This window comes from Phyllobates terribilis, unplaced genomic scaffold (assembly GCF_046119375.1).
Source record: "Phyllobates terribilis strain yellow unplaced genomic scaffold, ASM4611937v1 Scaffold_7__3_contigs__length_470593459, whole genome shotgun sequence".
NCBI classification, from domain to species: Eukaryota; Metazoa; Chordata; class Amphibia; order Anura; family Dendrobatidae; genus Phyllobates; species Phyllobates terribilis.
In genome coordinates, this window is record NW_027362767.1 from 274304670 (window position 1) to 274323992 (window position 19323).

The 19323-nt window shown below is 47.8% G+C and overlaps 2 protein-coding genes across 4 annotated transcripts in view; one reads left to right on the forward strand and one right to left on the reverse strand.

The window, feature by feature from the left end:
* Positions 1–3420, reverse strand: part of LOC141154620 (uncharacterized) — a 32071-nt gene extending 28651 nt beyond the window's left edge. The window contains exon 1 of one of the 2 annotated variants that reach the window (XM_073640821.1): positions 3317–3420. In XM_073640821.1, the coding sequence (XP_073496922.1) occupies positions 3317–3381 (65 nt within the window). In that variant the 5' untranslated portion in view covers positions 3382–3420. The remainder of the gene's footprint in view (positions 1–3316) is intronic. The other variant, XM_073640822.1, reaches the window with a different exon arrangement.
* Positions 1085–19323, forward strand: part of CNTRL (centriolin) — a 103009-nt gene continuing 84770 nt past the window's right edge. For both annotated transcript variants that reach the window (XM_073640815.1, XM_073640816.1), the window contains exon 1: positions 1085–1114. In XM_073640815.1, the coding sequence (XP_073496916.1) occupies positions 1100–1114 (15 nt within the window). In that variant the 5' untranslated portion in view covers positions 1085–1099. The remainder of the gene's footprint in view (positions 1115–19323) is intronic.

Sequence of the window (19323 nt, forward strand, 5' to 3'; positions counted from 1 at the left end):
CACCGTGAGCCATCAGAAGGTAAATATAATATTTATTTTTTATTTTATTCTTTTTTTTACAGGTTCTATGGTACCCGGGTCCGGAGGAGAGTCTCCTCTTCTCCAAACCCGGGTACCATCCGCACATTGAAACGCATGGAATCCACATGTACAGATGCAGTGATGCGTAATCCATGTGTTCCAATGCAAGTCAATGACGGCGAAAACGCAGAGCTTCCGCAAAATAATTGGTAGTGGTGCGTTTTTTTTCGCATGTTGGGGAACATAGTAGGCCTTCTACCAAGCGTTTTTAAGCGTTTCTGCAGCGCTGCGGAAACGCTTCAAAAACGCATCGTGGGCACACAGCCTTATAGAAAAACTATTATTCATTGCTTTAATTATATTATCAGTGTAGCTCTTGCTGTAGAAGCTGGGGCTCCCAATAGAGTTGGGGCCCTTGGCAATAGCCCGGTTTGCATCCCCCTAACGCCGGCCCTGCTGGATGCAAATATACAGGACTGACTGCATCTATTTAGCTGGACATCTTCTCCAAAGCTGCGCAGGAAGCATCGGATGAGTGGTAGAAGGTGGCGCAAAGGAGAGCGCAGCAGATGACGAGCCATGGCTAGTACACAGTCACCTCCCCGACCCTGCAGCAGCGGCCTCTTGGAGTCCAATCTGATCTGCAGGGACAGCGGGTTCAACTGAGGAGCGGAGGTAGTGGCATGGAGACACCACGAGTTTGACTCCCGATACCGAGAAGCTGGCTGATGACCATGAATATTCTTGTTTCTGTAGGGGTACAAGTGACCCCCTTACAAATACTTTGATAGAGGGTCTCCTGAGACTCATGACTGGCTGAGATGTCCCGGCATGTGCCTTGTTTGTTTGTCTCATAGTCCAGCCCTGTGTCCTCGGACATTCCAGATTACAGCATTACAGATGGGACGATTGCACAAGATGTTTTTTATTGGTTTCTTACATTATACAGACACACGAGGCGATGCCAAGTCACTGATCACCATCCGCAGAGGGCAGAGTCCTGATTGACACATCCACTTTAGTGTGGAACATTGTGCTGCTCAGCTGTACAGAGACGTCCTGTGTGGGGTCGACTTTCATGGTAAAAATTCTGGTGAGTGGGCTCCCAGCGCTGCTCTGCATCACAATTATGGTGACTGGCTCCTCTGGGCATCCGCCAACAAATGACTTCATGATGATTGGCGTGATTACTATGTAGTTAGACAGTACATGAAGATTGACCATGTGCCCCTCAGTTTAGGTGACGCGCCCCCTGGGCCGTGTGTGGGGGAATACCCGGAGACGGGTCTCTGTGTAATGTCAGGGGTTGTAGTCTCCGTGGCGGCGACCCGGTCCCGTAGCTCAGGGTGGTCAAACCAGTGGCGGATCTGTTTACTTGGTTTTTAATGTTGAAATGTCCGACTACGCCACCCGTGGATTGCGGTCACTGAGAACCGCCGCTGCGGGGCAGACCGCTGAGGCTGATGTTGTGTGCGCAGCAGAGGGTAGTATAACTCCCCACGGGAGGAGTATAGCCTCAGGGCAGTGAGTGCAGATGGTGGGGGTGATGGTGCGCGGGAGCAACAGTAATGACTCAGAGTCCAGTGATGCAGTCCAGGGTCTTTACTCACAGTTTTACACTCCAAGCCACTTCTGCAGGTAATGGCTGCCCACGTCGTACTGTGCTCACCAGGTGAGGGGCTCGGCCAACTCCCAGGTACCTTTGGAATGCTTTTCAGGATCCCCTTCGTGTGTCCTTTCTCTGGCCTGTCGTACCCCACAATTGACCACGTTTCTGTCCAGCTGCCTCGGGCCTTGGCGAGCAAACGTATGTTCCGTTTCCCTGGGCCCTATATGGTGCCTTCCTAACGGGTGTAGTGAGGGGCCGTAACACATGCAATGCCACGGCCTCCGGTTACTAGCTGAGGGTAGTTGCTCTCCTCCACTAGATGAGGGATCCGGTTCCCTTTCTTGGCCTGACCCCCCTACTCTGGTAGCGGCGGGCGTACGGTGGCGACTGGCCGGTCCGCACCCCTGGGGTCCCTTCACTCCACTCCTTAAGCCTCCTCCGTTCCTCTCCTTTCTCTCTCCTCTAGGCTCAGGCCTTGAGACTTGGCCTGCCTGCGGAGCAGAGCCCGTACAGAGCCCCTGCTCCCAGGCTTCTTCTCCCTCTTCTCCCTCACTTCTCTTTCTCTCTGACTCCAAGATGGTGCCCACCTTATATACTCCTCCTTTCCAGTGCACCCTGGATCTACTCTCCCCACCCACACACTACCGGGTTCCCCCTTTCTAGCTGTTCCCTCCCCCCACTCCAGCCAGGGACAGGGGCAGTTGTGCTCACTCTTGGGAGCATTGTCGCCCTGTCCCCCGGAAATGTGGTGTAGTGCATGTGGGTGTTAGGGTCCTGAGCCACACTCCATCCTTACCTGGAAGTGAGATATCACACCTCTGGGTGAGATGCAATACCTCTGTAGCGACCGAACCCTCGGGGCGCTGCATAGGTGTAGCACTCTTCGCAACCTGGGGATACTCTACAGCTGAGGCAACAACCTGAGGAGACCCTACAGCTGAGGTCAGATATACCAACCCCTCCATGTCTATACACACATGATGCCGTATATCCGTGCAGAGCCTCTGCTGCAGCGGGGACACTGATCTCCATCCACAGGAGTCACACTGACCACTATGAGCAGCTTGTGACGTTTTGCATGGTTCATTTCCTTGAATCACACAGAAAACTCTCCAGGTGCTTTATCTCACAAACAGTGCCACCCCAGTCCACAAGTTGTGTCTGCTATCACAGCTCTGCCACATGAAAGTGAATACGGATGAGCTGCAGTACCACACATAGCCAGTACACAGGAGGCGCTGTATTGGGAACAAAGCCGCCATGTTTTCTTATCCTGGGCATTCCTGTAAAAAAGAACAACAGAGCAGGACACCTCTCAGGAGCCCCCGCCCATCACTCCGGACCCCGATATTAGGAGGTGTAATGTACTCATGCCTTGCAGCAGCGGCACGGTCAGCAGAGATTGTTGACGTCTTCTCCGGAGAGCGGAAATATCTGGCATAGGAAAGAAATGTCTCAGCACACAATCTGCCCACTACAATGGATTCCATCAGCAGCACAGAGTATTTCCGTAAAGGAGTGCAGATATTAGGGGAACACAGAGAAAGGCGCAAGGTCCCCAGCAGGATAGAGTAATTCAGGAGCAGAGTGTGTGGATCGTTTTTTGTATATGAACCTCTCCTGAAATACTCTGTACAGCGGCGCTCCTCCTGTAGATTAGGTGCTCGTCCTTGGTGCATTACTTACATCAGTCTGCGACCTCGTCCTTCCCCGCAGAGCAGGAAGAGCAAAGCGACCGGCAGCAGGATCATCTGCGAAGCGTGAATCAGTGAGATCTCCAGGAGGGGTCACTTATTTAAACAGCAGGCTGAGAACCAATTATCATTTTGGCAGGAAATTGTTGTTATACAAGATTCCTGGAAAAGGAAGGTCTAACCTGGCAGTTTGGAGCTAGGGGAAAAATCTGGGGTGCCCCACCCAGTAGCTCCCAACCGTCCCGGCTTCAGCAGGACTGTCCCGATTTGAGGGTTGTGTCCCGTCGTCCCGGAACGTCAGGGCTTTTGTCCAGGCTTCTAATACTCACCTCTCTCTGATGTCTTCATCGCTCCGTAGCTATTTATCCTCGGGGGTGCGGGGCCCCATATCTTTGTTCAGTGCATAAATTAAATTATAATGCCTGTGATCGGGTCTCCCAGGCTCGCGTCTCCATGTTCTTAGGCAGCAGCTTTAGCCATGAGCCACAGCCCATAATAATAAACATAGGAGAATTTGATAATCTTGAGATGTATTGCAGGCAGTGAACTCAGAAGCAGATTATACATGTGCATTGTATGCAAAAGTGTATTTGTGGCACCCCAGGGGTCTGGTTTCCACAGTAATGTAATGTTATGTCTGAGAGCAGGTGGGAGGTCCTTTGGTCAGGGATCCTGTGCATGCCACACCTCCTGCCCAGTCTTGGGAGGGGAAGAACTTCCCCTATATAAACCCGGGGCTGAAGCAGGGTTAGTGGTCAAGGAGAGTAGAGACAAGAAACAGCAGAAGCAATACTACTACGAGTCAGGGGCTGGCAGCTGCAGAGCTCGCCCTGACTGAGAAGCTTTCTTACCGGACCCGGCGTCCGAGGCTGTGGGGACTAACTCTTAACCAGCAGCAGAAGCCGACCGGCAGGGGATTTCAGGTCCTCAGGCCCAGAAACCCGAAGGCACGGTCACACGCGTGGGACCAGCACCGCCATCGTGGAGCGGAAGCCATTAGAAGGCCCCGAGTCACCGGCCATACGGGTGAGCACCACACGGTACACTCAGGGACGTGGGCTACTTATATCCGCTTCTAGCAAGGTAGCCAGAAGAGTACAGTCAGTTTGCGAGGCCTACAACTCCGCCTGGCCAGGGGAGATCCCATCTGCTCAAGGACTGACCAGGCCCCGTTCACTAGCAAGTACTCCGGGAGGGTCTATCGTTGTTACCAGTAAAGACCCTGAATTACACCGCACCGTCTCTGAGTGGTTCCTGCTACCCCCATCATCCACATCTGCTGCCCTGAGGCCATACCCCTCCCGTTGGGGGTTATACCATCTACGCTGCACCATCCATCCACCGGCCTCAGCGGACTGTCCTGCAGCGGCAGCTCCATAGCTGCATTCAACGGGTGGCGTAGTCATCCTGCATCTACCGCTGTTACATCGCCGCTCAGTTTGACTCCCTGGGCACGGACCGGGTCACCGCCACGAGACTACAACCCTCAAGAGATCCGGCTCCGGGTAAGCTCCCGCGTGCGCAACGCAGCGCGACACAGGCCCAGGGGCGCGTCATATTTCTTTGTACTTTTATACTGAGTGTCATAGAAAATATTAAAATCTCTGAAGCCACTAGTGAACGGGGATTCACCCCCCTCCTCCCCTCTCTTGTCTGCAGTAGGACAAGAGCTTACAATCTACCAACCTCTTGATAATATCCTTTTAATTGATGTAACTGTATATGCTGTGTTGTTTTGTCCCCTTTGTAAAATCTTTTGTGTATTTTTCATAAACACTGCCTCGTTTTGGATTAAATATGAAATGTAATAGTTCTGTTCCTTTTGTTCTATAAAACCGCACCCCGAAACCATACGCTACCAGAAACCAGGAGTCCAGCCATCCTGTATAAAACACAATTGGTGGCAGCAAGTAGTACTTGGGTTATCATGGAGCTAACCGTAACTGTATTGGGGGTATCTACACATATTCCAGGTGTGAGGATCGGAGGTGTATATACCATACGCTCACTGATAGTTTCCCGATAACCAGCCTATAAGTGGAAGCAGCCTGCGGCCTCCTCCGTTAATAATCAGCCAATCGTGTAATTGTCTGAACGATAGGGGGCAGCAGAGAGCTTTTCGCTCTGAAGATAACAGTGTGGATGGTTTAGTGAACCGCCCTGGCTGCGATCTTTGACAAATTGGTGGCAGCAGTGGGATTCTGCGTGATCTCTCCGGTGTCGTCCTTTCCAATCGGTTGCAAGCGGTGGGATTTTACAGAACATCAGTGATCTGGTTTGAGAAATCATTCCTGTCACTGAAAACGTGCACGGTTCTTGTGAGAATTCTGTGCAGAGTTTTAAGGAATCAGATTCAGTGTTTTAATTTTTTTTATCTGGGACATTACTATACATGTAGCAGTTACACCCCCCCCCCTTCTCTTGTTTTTCTGTCTTCTCTTTTGTTTGGCAATGATGGCTACGTTTGGAGAGCCCTGGTATAACCAGCAGTCCAAGGATACACTTAATGCCCTCTGTGCCCTGAGGCTGATTGACTCCACGGGCAAAACCAAACCCCAAATGATTGCTGAACTGTTGCAAGGTGACGCAGAGCCAGTCTGACACGCCCCCTGGGCCGTGGGGTACCCGGTGCCGGGCCGGTGGATGCTGGGGGAATGTCACAGTGTCGGTGACCCGGTCCGTGACCCAGGGCGGTCAATAAAGGTGGTTATATATAGGGGATTTATAGAGTTTTTATAGAGTTCGTGACGCCACCTGTGGAATGCGGCTAAAGGGAGCCGCCGCTGCGGAGCATGTCCTCTGGAGCTGATGTTACTGCAGCAGGGATGGTGTGGCCCTCCACAGGTAGAGCTAGCTCCAGGGCAGTGTAGATGATGTTGCAGGTTGTGCTGGGCGTTGTAGTGCAGGGGTTGATGGCGCAGCAAGAAACACAGAGACAAGATAGTGCAGTCCCAGGGTCTTTACTCACAGTTGTTGCAGTCCAGATTACAGGGATCCATGTAACCGCCCTCGTCGTCCTGTGTTTACTCAGGTAGGGGTTCTGTCTACCCCCAGGTAACTCTGGAGTACTTAGCAGGACCCTCTTCTGTGTGTCCTAGCTCTCTGGACTTCTTCCTGCACCTCACACCTAGTGTCTCCAATCCGGTACCCGCGGGCCTTGGCGGGCGACGTCTGTTCCGTCCCCTGGGTCCTATATGGCTACCTTCTCAGTGAGACTGGCGTGGACTTGTGGCTACAGGACATAAAGTACTGCAGCCTCCGATTTCTAGCTGAGACTTGCAATCTTCTAGTTGAGGGACCGGTTCCCTTTGTGTGGCCTGACCCCTCCACCTCCTGGTAGATGCAGGCGTACGGGTGGCCTTCTGCATGGCCCGTACCCCTGGGGTCCTTTCTTCTATTCCTGGAGCCTCTCTGCTCCCTCTCCTCTCTTCTCTCCTTCCTCTCAGACTTGGGCCTCACTTGCTAGGCCCGCCTCTGGAGCAGAGCTCCTGCAGAGCCTCTGCTCCTTTCACTTCTCTGACTGAACCATCTTTCTAAGATGGCTCCCCAATTTATACCTCCCTCTCATGTGCTCCCCTGAACTACTTCCTCCACCCACACCCACTACATGGTTCCCCCTCTCTAGGTTCCCCCCACTCCAGCCAGGAAAGCGGCTCAGCAAGTACGTGGGAGGCATCTGGCCCCTCCTGCTGGCTTGGAGTGGTGCATGTTGGATGCAGGTGTTAGGGTCCTGAGCTGAACTCTTTCCTTACCTGAGAGTGAGATACCACACCTCTGGGTCAGATGCAGTACCTCTGTGGCGACCGAACCCTGAGGGGCGCCACAAGTCCGTCACCCGAGCCCTGATGATTGGGAGGCCAGCCAAGGCGTAGGTGGCGCTGCTGCACAGGTCCCACGTGTGAATGCCAGTCATACCCATAACCAGGGTAGTGTGGACCCCCACCTGCAGATGGCCTTGGAGCAACTCGACGCAGATGATCGTGAAGTATGTCTGAAGCTCATTCTGCAATTCTAGTATTCTGGACTGGACATTCGGTGGTTCTCCTATCTCCTGTGTTTTCAACCGAATGGTCTGCCATTCATTATTGTCCACATAATATATACAATCTTTTCACTGTTGTTGGGCCGTTCATATTGACAGACGTGTCTCTATGACATATCCTCATTCTCTCGATGTGGATTTTTCTAAGTGTATTTGTGCTAATTCTAGGAGCAAGCAGAGCAACAGGCCCAAGCCGACCGAGAGGCTGCAGCGCGCGAGCAACAGGCCAAATCTGACCGAGAGGCTGTTGAGCGAGAGATAAGACAAACATCTGTACCAGCTGGAGTTAGCCCGAATCCAAAAGGAGCCATCCACCTCATTGAACAGTGAGTCCAGCCATGCCCACAGCTTTAAACCTCGTCCTGAGCATTTTCCTACTATGGACAAGGACGGGCACTTGGACATATTTCTACGGGTGTTTGAAAAGGCCAGCAGGCAGTACAAGCTGCCTGATAACCAGAGGACCCAATATTTCACCCCAGGGCTCCGAGGAAAAGCTCTGAGGGTGATTACTTCTCTCCCTTGAGACCAAGATGGGGACTATGAGGCCATCAAGCAGGCCCTGATAAAAAAGTACCAGCTGACACCAGAGGTGTACTGGAAAAAAATGTTCCGAGCCCTTCAGCATGTACCAAATGACAGCTATATTGACATGGTGGACAGGCTCAGAAGCAACTTTGAGCACTGGTTCCAAGGACTGCAAGTCACCACCTGAATGATCTGATGGTGAAGGACCAGTTTCTTCAGCTTTGCCCTGTGGAGTTGCGACAGTTCGTGCTGGACTGGGAGCCAAAGGAAGCCACCAAGGGCACACAGAGCGCAGACTCCTATGAGGCCACTCAGACAATGGAGGTGCAGAAGTCAGCCGTTGCCAGCTGAAAAGGGGGTAAACCGACAACCACCCCCAGTGCCCCTGCCAGCTGATCCTCAGCGGGTCCTGCCCCATCTTCCAGCACCCGGCCTGCATATGACTCCCGGCAGTGCTATACCTGTGACTGAATTGGTCACATCAGCCTCATCTGCCCGAAGAAGCAGAAGGTGAACCCCACACCTGAGGCACAAGGGCCTAGCGCAGCTATTCTTTATGTGGGTGAGGCGGTTGGGAGGGCCCGTGAGAACTTGCAACCGGTCACTTTGGGCAACACCATGACTGTTGGGCTCAAGGACAGCGGCGCAGAACATACCCTCATCCATCCTGAGTTTGTGTTACCGGAAGAACTTATCCATGGGAAGACCCTGACTATCACCGGGTTTGGGGATGTTCGCCGTCCCTTACTGATGGCCCGGGTTTTCCTGGATTGCAGTGTGGGGAGGGGAATAAAGGAAGTGGGGGTGTCCAAGAATCTCACCACAAATGTGTTACTGGGAAATGATTTGGGATGGTTGGTTGCCCACTACATCCCTGAGAACGATCCCAAATCTAGAATGTCATGTGATGCAACTCTCAATGTTATGCATAATGAAAATGTGTGTTGTGGTAAAGAGAACTCAGCCACATTACATTACAGGGTGATGTTGCTGGGAATCCCCTAAAAGGAGCCAGCATAAGTGCTAAGGGCGATGGGAGCAGGCACGGAAACTGAACATAATGTAAATAAACCTGATAACAAAATGCTAACAATATTGAACCTTTATGTATATTGTTATGTTCTGCTACCAAAGCTAAGGAAAGAGAGGAGATCTGTCCCTACTATAAGACTCAGCTGAATCCCTACGATGTAACAGGGAACCTGATCCTGCGATCAGACCTGCTAAAGTCCTAATCTAGTCTGTACGGAGACCTATAGATGTGAGGAGGGAATCCCTACAAGTACTAAGGACTGGGAGGAATATGGGACACCTCCTAACAGAAATAGTAGCAGACAGACGAACAAACAAAATAGATAGAACATAGAGGTCCGTAGACCAAGCAAACTAACAGAGTTAGATACAGAGCACAGGCTAGCTAGAAAGTAGATATACAATGAAGTCCAGCAAAGCCAGAAGGGCGGAGCAGGATTAAATAGGCCAACAAGGTCATGTGACCAGCAAAGGAAAAAAAACCTAACAGCAAGGTTCTAACAGTACCCCCCCTTCTAAGAGGATCCTCCGGATCCCCTAGGACCAGGCTTATCAGGAAATCTCCTGTGAAACGCTCTGATAAGTCTGGACGCGGAAACATCATCTGACCTCACCCAAGAGTTATCCTCGGGTCCGAAACCTTTCCAGGCCACAAGATACTGCAAACTACCTCTATACCGTCTAGAGTCAAGGATGCGAGAAATTTCATATTCCCCGTCCTCCACCACCGGAGGAACAGAGGCAGAGGCGTCACCATCCGACACAACAGCTTTTTTTAACAGAGAGACATGAAAGACCGGATTAATTCTCCAGGAGGTAGGAACCTCCAACCTAACAGCAGATTGGTTGACAACCTGAAGCACCTTAAAGGGCCCTACAAACTTGGGACCCAATTTCTTAGAAGGAATCCTCAACCGCAGATTCCTAGAGGACAACCAAATCATGTCACCAACAGCGAACAAAACCTCCTGTCGTTTCCTATCAAAGTAGTCTTTAGATTTTCTGTTGGCCTCCTGAAGATTACCACGCACATCCGTCCAAACTCTTTCCAAATCACCGGAAAAATTCTCCTCCTCAGGCACGGCAGATCCCAACTTGGAGAACGACCCAAACGACGGATGTCTCCCAGAACAACAAAAAAAAGGCGAACAACCAGCAGAAGAAGATGTATGATTGTTCAGAGCAAATTCGGCAAGTGGCAGAAACTCAGACCACCCCTCTTGATTGTCTGCCACAAAACAACGCAAGAACTGCTCAACATCCTGGTTTTTCCTTTCTGTCTGGCCATTAGATTCAGGATGATATCCGGACGAAAACGACAAATGAATTCCCAACCTGTCACAAAAGGCACGCCAAAAACGAGCCACGAACTGAGGACCCCTATCAGAAACAATGTCAGTAGGAACGCCATGAAGTCTGACAATTTCCTTGACAAAGGCCTTAGCGAGAGTTTTAGCGCAGGGCAGTTTGACGAAGGGAACCAAGTGACACATCTTGCTAAAACGGTCCACGACCACCCAGATGACAGTAAAACCCTCAGAGGAGGGAAGGTCAGTTATAAAGTCCATAGCCAAATGTGTCCAAGGAGCACTGGGGACCTCCAAAGGACAAAGCAACCCCGCAGCAGGAGTATGTGAGGACTTAGATCTAGCACATATAGTACATTGGCGCACCCACTTAATGACTTCCTTCTGCCATCCAGGCCACCAAAAACTGCGACCCACCAGTCTCTTGGTCTCAGAGATTCCGGGATGACCTGCCAACCGAGATTCGTGACACTCAACAAACAAATCTCTCCTAAAGGTCCCAGGCACAAACAACCTCCCATGAGGAGTGTTAGATGGGGCATTCTCCTGTGCTTTAAGAATCTCATCTTCCAAAACGGAGTCTAAAGCAGCTATCACAACACCTTCTTGTAAAATGTTTTCCTCTTTCTCAGCACCGACTATGGGAGAAAAACTGCGAGACAAGGCATCCGCCTTAACATTCTTAGTACCAGGGATGTAAGTAACGGAGAAATTAAACCGCGAGAAAAACAGTGCCCACCTAGCCTGACGGGCATTCAGGCGCTTGGCAGCATCAAGATATATCAGATTTTTATGATCCGTAAGAACCTGAACGGGAAATTCCGCACCTTCCAAGAAGTGGCGCCAGTGTTCAAATGCGAGTTTAATAGCCAATAATTCCCGATTACCACTATCGTAATTCAGTTCAGTCTCCGAAAATTTTTTTGAAAAAAAGGCACAGGGATGTAATCCATCCCCGTTATCCTGAGACAATACTGCGCCAACCCCCACAGAGGAAGCATCAACCTCAACCAAAAACGGCCTAGTAACATCAGGCTGCATAAGGATGGGAGCAGAGGTGAACCTCTCCTTGAGATACACAAAAGCTTCAATGGCCTCAGAAGACCACTGAACCGCATCAGCACCTTTCCTGGTGAGATCAGTCAGAGGTTTGACAATACTAGAAAAATTTTTATGAATTTTCTGTAGTAATTGGTGAAACCCAAAAACCTCTGTATCGATTTCAAACCAATAGGCCTAGGCCATTCCTGCACAGCCTGAACCTTAACCGGATCCATCTCAAAACCTTTGCTGGAGATAATGTAGCCCAAAAAACTAATTCTCTGTACAGCGAACTCACATTTCTCCAGCTTAGCAAAAAGCGAATTGTCCATTAATAACTGTAATACCTCACGCACGCTCCGCCAATGAGACTCCAGATCTGGCGAATAAATCAAAATGTCATCCAAATACACAACCACATTTTTACCGATCAAAGGTCTAAGGATGTCATTAATCAGATTCTGAAAAAATGCAGGAGCATTAGTAAGACCAAAAGGCATAACCAGATTCTCAAAATGACCCACAGGAGTGTTAAAAGCAGTCTTCCATTCATCACCCTCCTTCATGCGCAACAGATTGTATGCCCCCTTAAGGTCAATTTTAGAGAACCACTTGGCCCCCAATAACTGGTTAAACAGATCAGGAATCAATGGCAGTGGGTAAGGATTGCGTACCGTAATTTTGTTAATCTCACGAAAATCCAGACAAGGACGTAAACCGCCGTCCTTTTTTTTTACAAAAAAAAATCCAACCGCCACAGGAGACTTAGAGGGCCTAATGTGACCGGCGGCCAAACTTGTCTGTATGTATTCCTCCAAAGCCTTCCTCTCAGGAATGGTAAGGTTAAATAAACGACTTTTAGGAAGAGTCGCTCCAGGGACAAATTCAATAGAACAATCATAGTCTCTATGGGGAGGCAAAACCTGCGATTCCTTCTCAGAAAAAACTCTCCAAAAATCCTGAATAGGAACAGGCAATTCTCCCCTATCCAAAGCTGCAATACGCCCGTTACAACACTTGTCATAACATTTATGGCTCCAGGATTTAATTTCACTGGTAGACCAATCCAGTACAGGATTGTGAAATTTTAACCAGGGCAATCCCAATATTACTGGAGAAGGCAAGTTATTCAACACTACCAAATCCAATTTCTCATGGTGAACACCATTAATAGTGAGAGGAAATTCACTGACCTTGAGAGTAATATTCTTCAAAGGGGAGCCATCCACAGAAACCACAGCAATGGGGGATGATAAAGGTTCAGGTTTTAAATTGAGTTTTTCCACGAATCCCCCATCAATTACATTCAGTGTAGACCCGCAATCAACAAACACCCGAAATTCCATTAATTTTTCCTGAGCAATCGTGGAAGCAGCTAAAAATATACCCTTGGAATTTAAACAGGCAATACGGGCGTGACTGACCATTTTTTTTTCTTTCTTCATACGAAGCTCACAGCCTTTAATCAAATGACCAGATTTTCCGCAATAGAAACACAAGCCTTCTGAAAAACGACGGTCTTTTTCTTGAGAGCGAGGTGCCACCGATCCAATCTCCATCGGTTCACCACTGTTAGTACACACATTATCATAACCAGAAACTGACATAGCAGAGGATTTGCTCTCATTAACCCTCGCACGCAGTCTTCTATCCACCCGTATAGCTAATTGCATAGCCTGTTGCAAATCCTCAGGTGTAGGATAAGCAATTAGCAGGTCTTTAACCCTTTCACTGAGCCCAGCAAGAAATAGACTTTTCAGAGCAGAATCGTTCCACCCTGTTTGAGTGGACCAACGACGAAAATGAGTACAATATTTTTCGACATTACCTGATCCTTGTTTTAAACGTCTCAACTCAGTCTCAGCTGATGCCACACGGTCAGGATCATCATATAATAGTCCTAAAGCAGAAAAAAAACTATCCACTGATCTGAAGCATGTATCACTAGGTTGCAAAGAAAAGGCCCACTCCTGAGGCTCTTTGCGCAAAAGTGACATTATGAACCCTACGCGCTGGGATTCATCCCCAGAGGACTTGGGTCTCAAACGAAAATACAATAAGCAAGCATTTTTAAATGAAAAAAATTCTCGATGTTCACCAAAAAATAAATCCGGCAAACATACCTTAGGCTCCAAGAAATATGCTCCAGGACAGTTACTCACGTGCTGACGGAGCTCGGCCACTTCCAGAGAGAGTCCCTGCAGGTGTTTAGCCAAATCCTGAACCGACACCATGATGGAACAAAAAAAAAAAAAAAAAAATCTTTCCTTAGAGAATTTGCAGGCTGGACTTACTGTTATGTTCTGCTACCAAAGCTAAGGAAAGAGAGGAGATCTGTCCCTACTATAAGACTCAGCTGAATCCCTACGATGTAACAGGGAACCTGATCCTGCGATCAGACCTGCTAAAGTCCTAATCTAGTCTGTACGGAGACCTATAGATGTGAGGAGGGAATCCCTACAAGTACTAAGGACTGGGAGGAATATGGGACACCTCCTAACAGAAATAGTAGCAGACAGACGAACAAACAAAATAGATAGAACATAGAGGTCCGTAGACCAAGCAAACTAACAGAGTTAGATACAGAGCACAGGCTAGCTAGAAAGTAGATATACAATGAAGTCCAGCAAAGCCAGAAGGGCGGAGCAGGATTAAATAGGCCAACAAGGTCAAGTGACCAGCAAAGGAAAAAAAAACTAACAGCAAGGTTCTAACATATATTAGTATACAAACCCCTAGTGTGGAAATGGCAATAATTATATGCTATAAGACACCTGAATCTTGATGGAGAAAAAACGCGTTCCAAGATCGTAATGATAATGCACTTACATATAAAAATATAGAAGATTCAAATTGCAAGTGGTCCTGGCGCCCCAACGCGTGTTTCACCCTTGCTTCATCAGGGGGTGTCACAGACGACCTACAGGTGCTTCTCACAAAATTAGAATATCATCAAAAAGTTAATTTATTTAAGTTCTTCAATTCAAAAAGTGGAATGATATATTTATTATGGGGCATTGCAAACAGAGTGATCTATTTCAAGTATTTATTTCTGTTAATGTTGATGATTATGGCTTACAGCCAATGAAAACACAAAAGTCATTATCTCAGTAAATTAGAATAATTAACAAAAAACACCTGCAAAGGCTTCCTACGCGTTTAAAAAGGTCCCTTAGTCTGTTTCAGTAGGCTCCACAATCATGCGGAAGAATGCTGACTTGACAGATGTCCACAAGGCAGTCATTGACACACTCCACAAGGAGGATAAGCCACGAAAGGTCATTGCTAAAGATGCTGGCTATTCACAGACTGCTGTATGAGTGGAAGGAAAAAGTGTGGTAGAAAAATGTGCACAAGCAACCGGGATAACTGCAGCCTTGAAAGGATTGTTAAGAAAAAGCCATTCAAACATTTGGGGGAGATTGACAAGGAGTGGACTGCTGCTGGAGTCATTGCTTCAAGAGCCACCACACACAGACGTATCCAGGACATGGGCTACAAGTGTCGCATTCCTTGTGTCAGGCCACTCATGACCAATAGACAACGCCAGAAGCGTCTTACCTGGGCCAAGGAGAAAAAGACCTGGACTGTTGCTCAGTGGTCCAAGGTGTTGTTTTCAGATGAAAGTAAATTTTGCATTTCATTTGGAAATCAAGGTCCCAGAGTCTGTAGGAAGAGTGGAGAGGCCACAATCCAAGCTGCTTGAGGTCTAGTATGAAGTTTCCACAATCAGTGATGGTTTGGGGAGCCATGTCATCTGCTGGTGTAGGTCCACTGTGTTTTATCAAGACCAAAGTCAGCGCAGCCGTCTACAAAGAAATTTTAGAGCACTTCATGCTTCCCTCTGCTGACAAGCTTTTTGGAGATGTAAATTTCATTCTCCAGCAGGACTTGGCACCTGTCCACACCGTCAAAAGTACCAATACCTGGTTTAAAAACAACAGTATCACTGTGCTTGATTGGCCAGCAAACTCGCCTGACCTTAACCCCATAGAGAATCTATTATAGAGAATCTATGGGGTATTGTCAAGAGGAAGATGAGAGACACCAGACCCAACAATGCAGACGAGCTGAAGGCTGCTATCAAAGCAACCTGGGCTTCCATAACACCTCAGCAGTGCCACAGGCTGATCGCCTCCATGCCACATTGCCGCATTGATGCAGTAATTGATGCAAAAGGAGCCCCGACCAAGTATTGAGTGCATTTACTGAACATACATTTCAGTAGGCCAACATTTCGAATTTTAAAAACATCTTTAAAGCTGTTGTTATAAAGTATTCTAATTTACTGAGATAATGACTTTTGTGTTTTCATTGGCTTTAATCCATAATCATCAACATTAACAGAAATAAACACTTGAAATATATCACTCTGTTTGTAATGACTCTATATAATATATGAGTTTCACTTTTTGTATTGAAGAACTGAAATAAATTAACTTTTTGATGATATTCTAATCTTGTGAGAAACACCTGTATATGCAACATTTTTTTCTGTGTTTGTTGGATTCATCTATTAGGCGTGTCTCTAGTGACATTGTAATATATATGCTCTTTTTTTGCTAGTTCCGTGCAGCTGACCAGTGTCACGATGGACGGTGGTAGCTGCCCCATGATTTAGCACAGCTGCTGAGGTAACAGGGAAATAAGGGGAGAAGCATGGGGATTATAAGGAAGGTGGTCACGTGCAGCTGACCAGTGTCACAACGGACCATGACCAGTGGTAGCTGCCCCATAATTAGCACAGCTCCTAAGGTAACCAAGGGGCAGGGAAGGTCTTATACCCAGCCTGTGAACAGGGTCCGTCATCTGTCAATGGAAATATAGGGGTTTCCACGTTACTGGTAGTACAAAGGCTCTGGAAAAGTGAAATGGCTCCTCGCCTCCCAAAAGAAACCCAGCGAATTCTGCACTCCCAAATCCAAATGCCGCCTCCTTTCTGAGCCCCACAGTGCCTAAATCACATTTAGCGTCCACATGTTTGGCAGGGTATAATTTGCAAAATGGGGTCACTTGAAAATGGATTCTGCTCTTCTAGTACTTAATGGCAGGGCAAACACCAGGAATTTCAGGGCCCCATACTGGCAAAATTTTTGGGCCCCCTTGAAACTCCACCCAGGCTCCACCCAAGCTCTGCCTCCACCCTTCGAACCTTCAACAGACCCACCGCCCACTCTTGGAAAAAATCCGACCATTGGAAACCGCACTGATCGGAAAAATGGGGAACAGGTAGGATGCCTGTCTGCAGGTCCACTCATACTCTTTGAAGCTTCCAGAAAAAGCCAAGTGCAGCGTGAATGGATCAGTGGTCGAGTCGCACATGAGCTCCATTCTAAGGCCACGGCCCCACTATCAGTATATGGTCAGTATTTTTTCTCAGGAGTGGAAGCCATAACCAGGAGTGGATGACAAATGCAGAATTGGTGACTTCACTCTGCAGTCCAGCTCACCCCAAACCATCTCGATTGGGTTCAGGTCTGGTGACTGTGGAGGCCAGGTCATCTGGCGTAGCACCCCATCATTCTCCTTCTAGGTCAAATAGCCCCTACACAGCCTTGAGGTGTGTTTGGGGTCATTGTCCTGTTGAAAAATAAATGATGGTCCAACTAAACGCGAACCGGATGGAATAGCATGCCGCTGCAAGATGCTGTGGTAGCCATGCTGGTTCAGTATGCCTTCAATTTTGAATAAATCCCCAACAGTGTCACCAGCAAAGCATCCCCACACCATCACACCTTCTCCTCCATGCTTCACGGTGAGAAGGTGTGATGGTGTGAGGGTGCTTTACAGGCATGTAAAGTCCATCCGTTCACCTTTTCTGCGTCGCACAAAGACACGGTGGTTGGAACCAAAGATCTCAAATTTGGACTTATCAGACCAAAGCACAGATTTCAACTGGTCTGATGTCCATTCCTTGTGTTCTTTAGCCCAAACAAGTCTCTTCTGCTTGTTGCCTGTCCTTAGCAGTGGTTTCCTAGCAGCTATTTTACCATGAAGGTCTGCTGCACAAAGTCTCCTCTTAACAGTTGTTGTAGAGATGTGTCTGCTGCTAGAACTCTGTGTGGCATTGACCTGGTCTCTAATCTGAGCTGCTGTTAACCAGCGATTTCTGAGGCTGGTGACTCGGATAAACTTATCCTCAGAAGCAGAGGTGACTCTTGGTCTTCCTTTCCTGGGGCGGTCCTCATGTGAGCCAGTTTCTTTGTAGCTCTTGATGGTTTTTGCAACTGCACTTGGGGACACTTTCAAAGTTTGCCCAATTTTTCGGACTGACTGACCTTCATTTCTTAAAGTAATGATGACCACTCGTTTTTCTTTACTTAGCTGCTTTTTTCTTGCATTAATACAAATTCTAACAGTCTATTCAGTAGGACTATCAGCTGTGTATCCACCTGACTTCTGCACAACACAACTGATGGTCCCAACCCCATTTATAAGGCAAGAAATTCCACTTATTAAACCTGACAGGGCACACCTGTGAAGTGAAAACCATTTCCGGTGACTACCTCTTGAAGCTCATCAAGAGAATGCCAAGAGTGTGCAAAGCAGTCATCAAAGCAAAAGGTGGCTACTTTGAAGAACCTAGAATATAAGACATATTTTCAGTTGTTTCACACTTTTTTGTTAAGTATATAATTCATAGTTTTGATGCCTTCAGTGTGAATGTACAATTTTCATAGTCATGAAAATACAGACAAATCTTTAAATGAGGTGTGTCCAAACTTTTGGTCTGTACTGTAACTGGCTAGCAACGCCCCTGCCCTGGGGCCCAGTGAGCAGAAGCAAAGAAGGGCGGCCCAGCTGGGTAAGACACGCTGCCAGCATATCTCACCCAGTCCGGAGCCCGCCCTCTTTGCTTCTACTCACCGGGCCCTATATACCAGTAAGGGTAGTAATACCCTGATGGTGGCCCTGCTTAGGGGCTCTGTTTATGGAGTCCACAAACTACTCATGGAAAATCTGCGCACCTGGAGGCAAATAGCGCTGCGCACCAGGAGGCAAATAGCGCTCCACCCCTCTTGAGTGTCACTGTGTGGCTAAGCAGTACTGTACAGCAACATATGGGGTATTTCTACATTGAGCAGAAATTGAGTGACAAATTTTGGTGCCATTTTTACCCATTTCCCTGTGTGAAAATGTAAAAGCTGGGGCTAAAACAATTTTTTTGTGTTAAAAATGTAATTATTTTTTCTTCACTGCCCAATGGCATACATTTCTGTGACACAGCCGTGGTGTCAGTATGCTCAATGCACCCCTAGATGAATTAATTGAGAGGTGTAGTTTGTAAAATGGGGTCACTTATGGGGGGTTCTGCTGTTCTGGCACCTCAGACATGACACCATAACAGTAAAATCTGCACTATAATATGGTGCTCCTTCCCTTCTGAGGTTTGCACTGTGGCGCAAAAGTATTTCCCGATTACATATAGGGTATTGGCGCAATCAGGAGAAATTGCACAACAAACTGAAAAGTCCATTGTTTCCTATTAGCCCTTATAAAAATTAAAAATTTGGGGCTAAAACAACATTTTAGTGGTAAAAATTTAACTATTCTTTCTTCATCGCCCAATGGTATAAATTTCTGTGAGGCACATGTGGTGTCAATATGATCACTGTACCCCTAGATGAATTAATTGAGAGGTGTAGTTTGTAAAATGGGGTCACTTATGGGGGGTTCTGCTGTTCTGGCACCTCAGACATGACACCATAACAGTAAAATCTGCGCTATAATATGGCGCTTCTTCCCTTCTGAGCTTTACACTGTGCCTCAAAAGTAGTTTTCAACCACATATGGGATATCTGTGTATTATGGTGGAATTTCTCCTGTTACCCTTGTGAAAATAAAAAAATGAGGCTAAAAGAACATTTTTGTGGGAAAAATATGATTTTTCATTTTCATGGCTCTACATTATAAACTTCTGTGAAGCACCTGGGGGTTCAAGGTGCTCACCGCACATCTACATACATTGATTGAGGGGTCTAGTTTCCAAAATGGGGTCAGTTATGAGGAGTTTCCACTGGTTTGGCACATCAGGGGCTCTCCAAATGC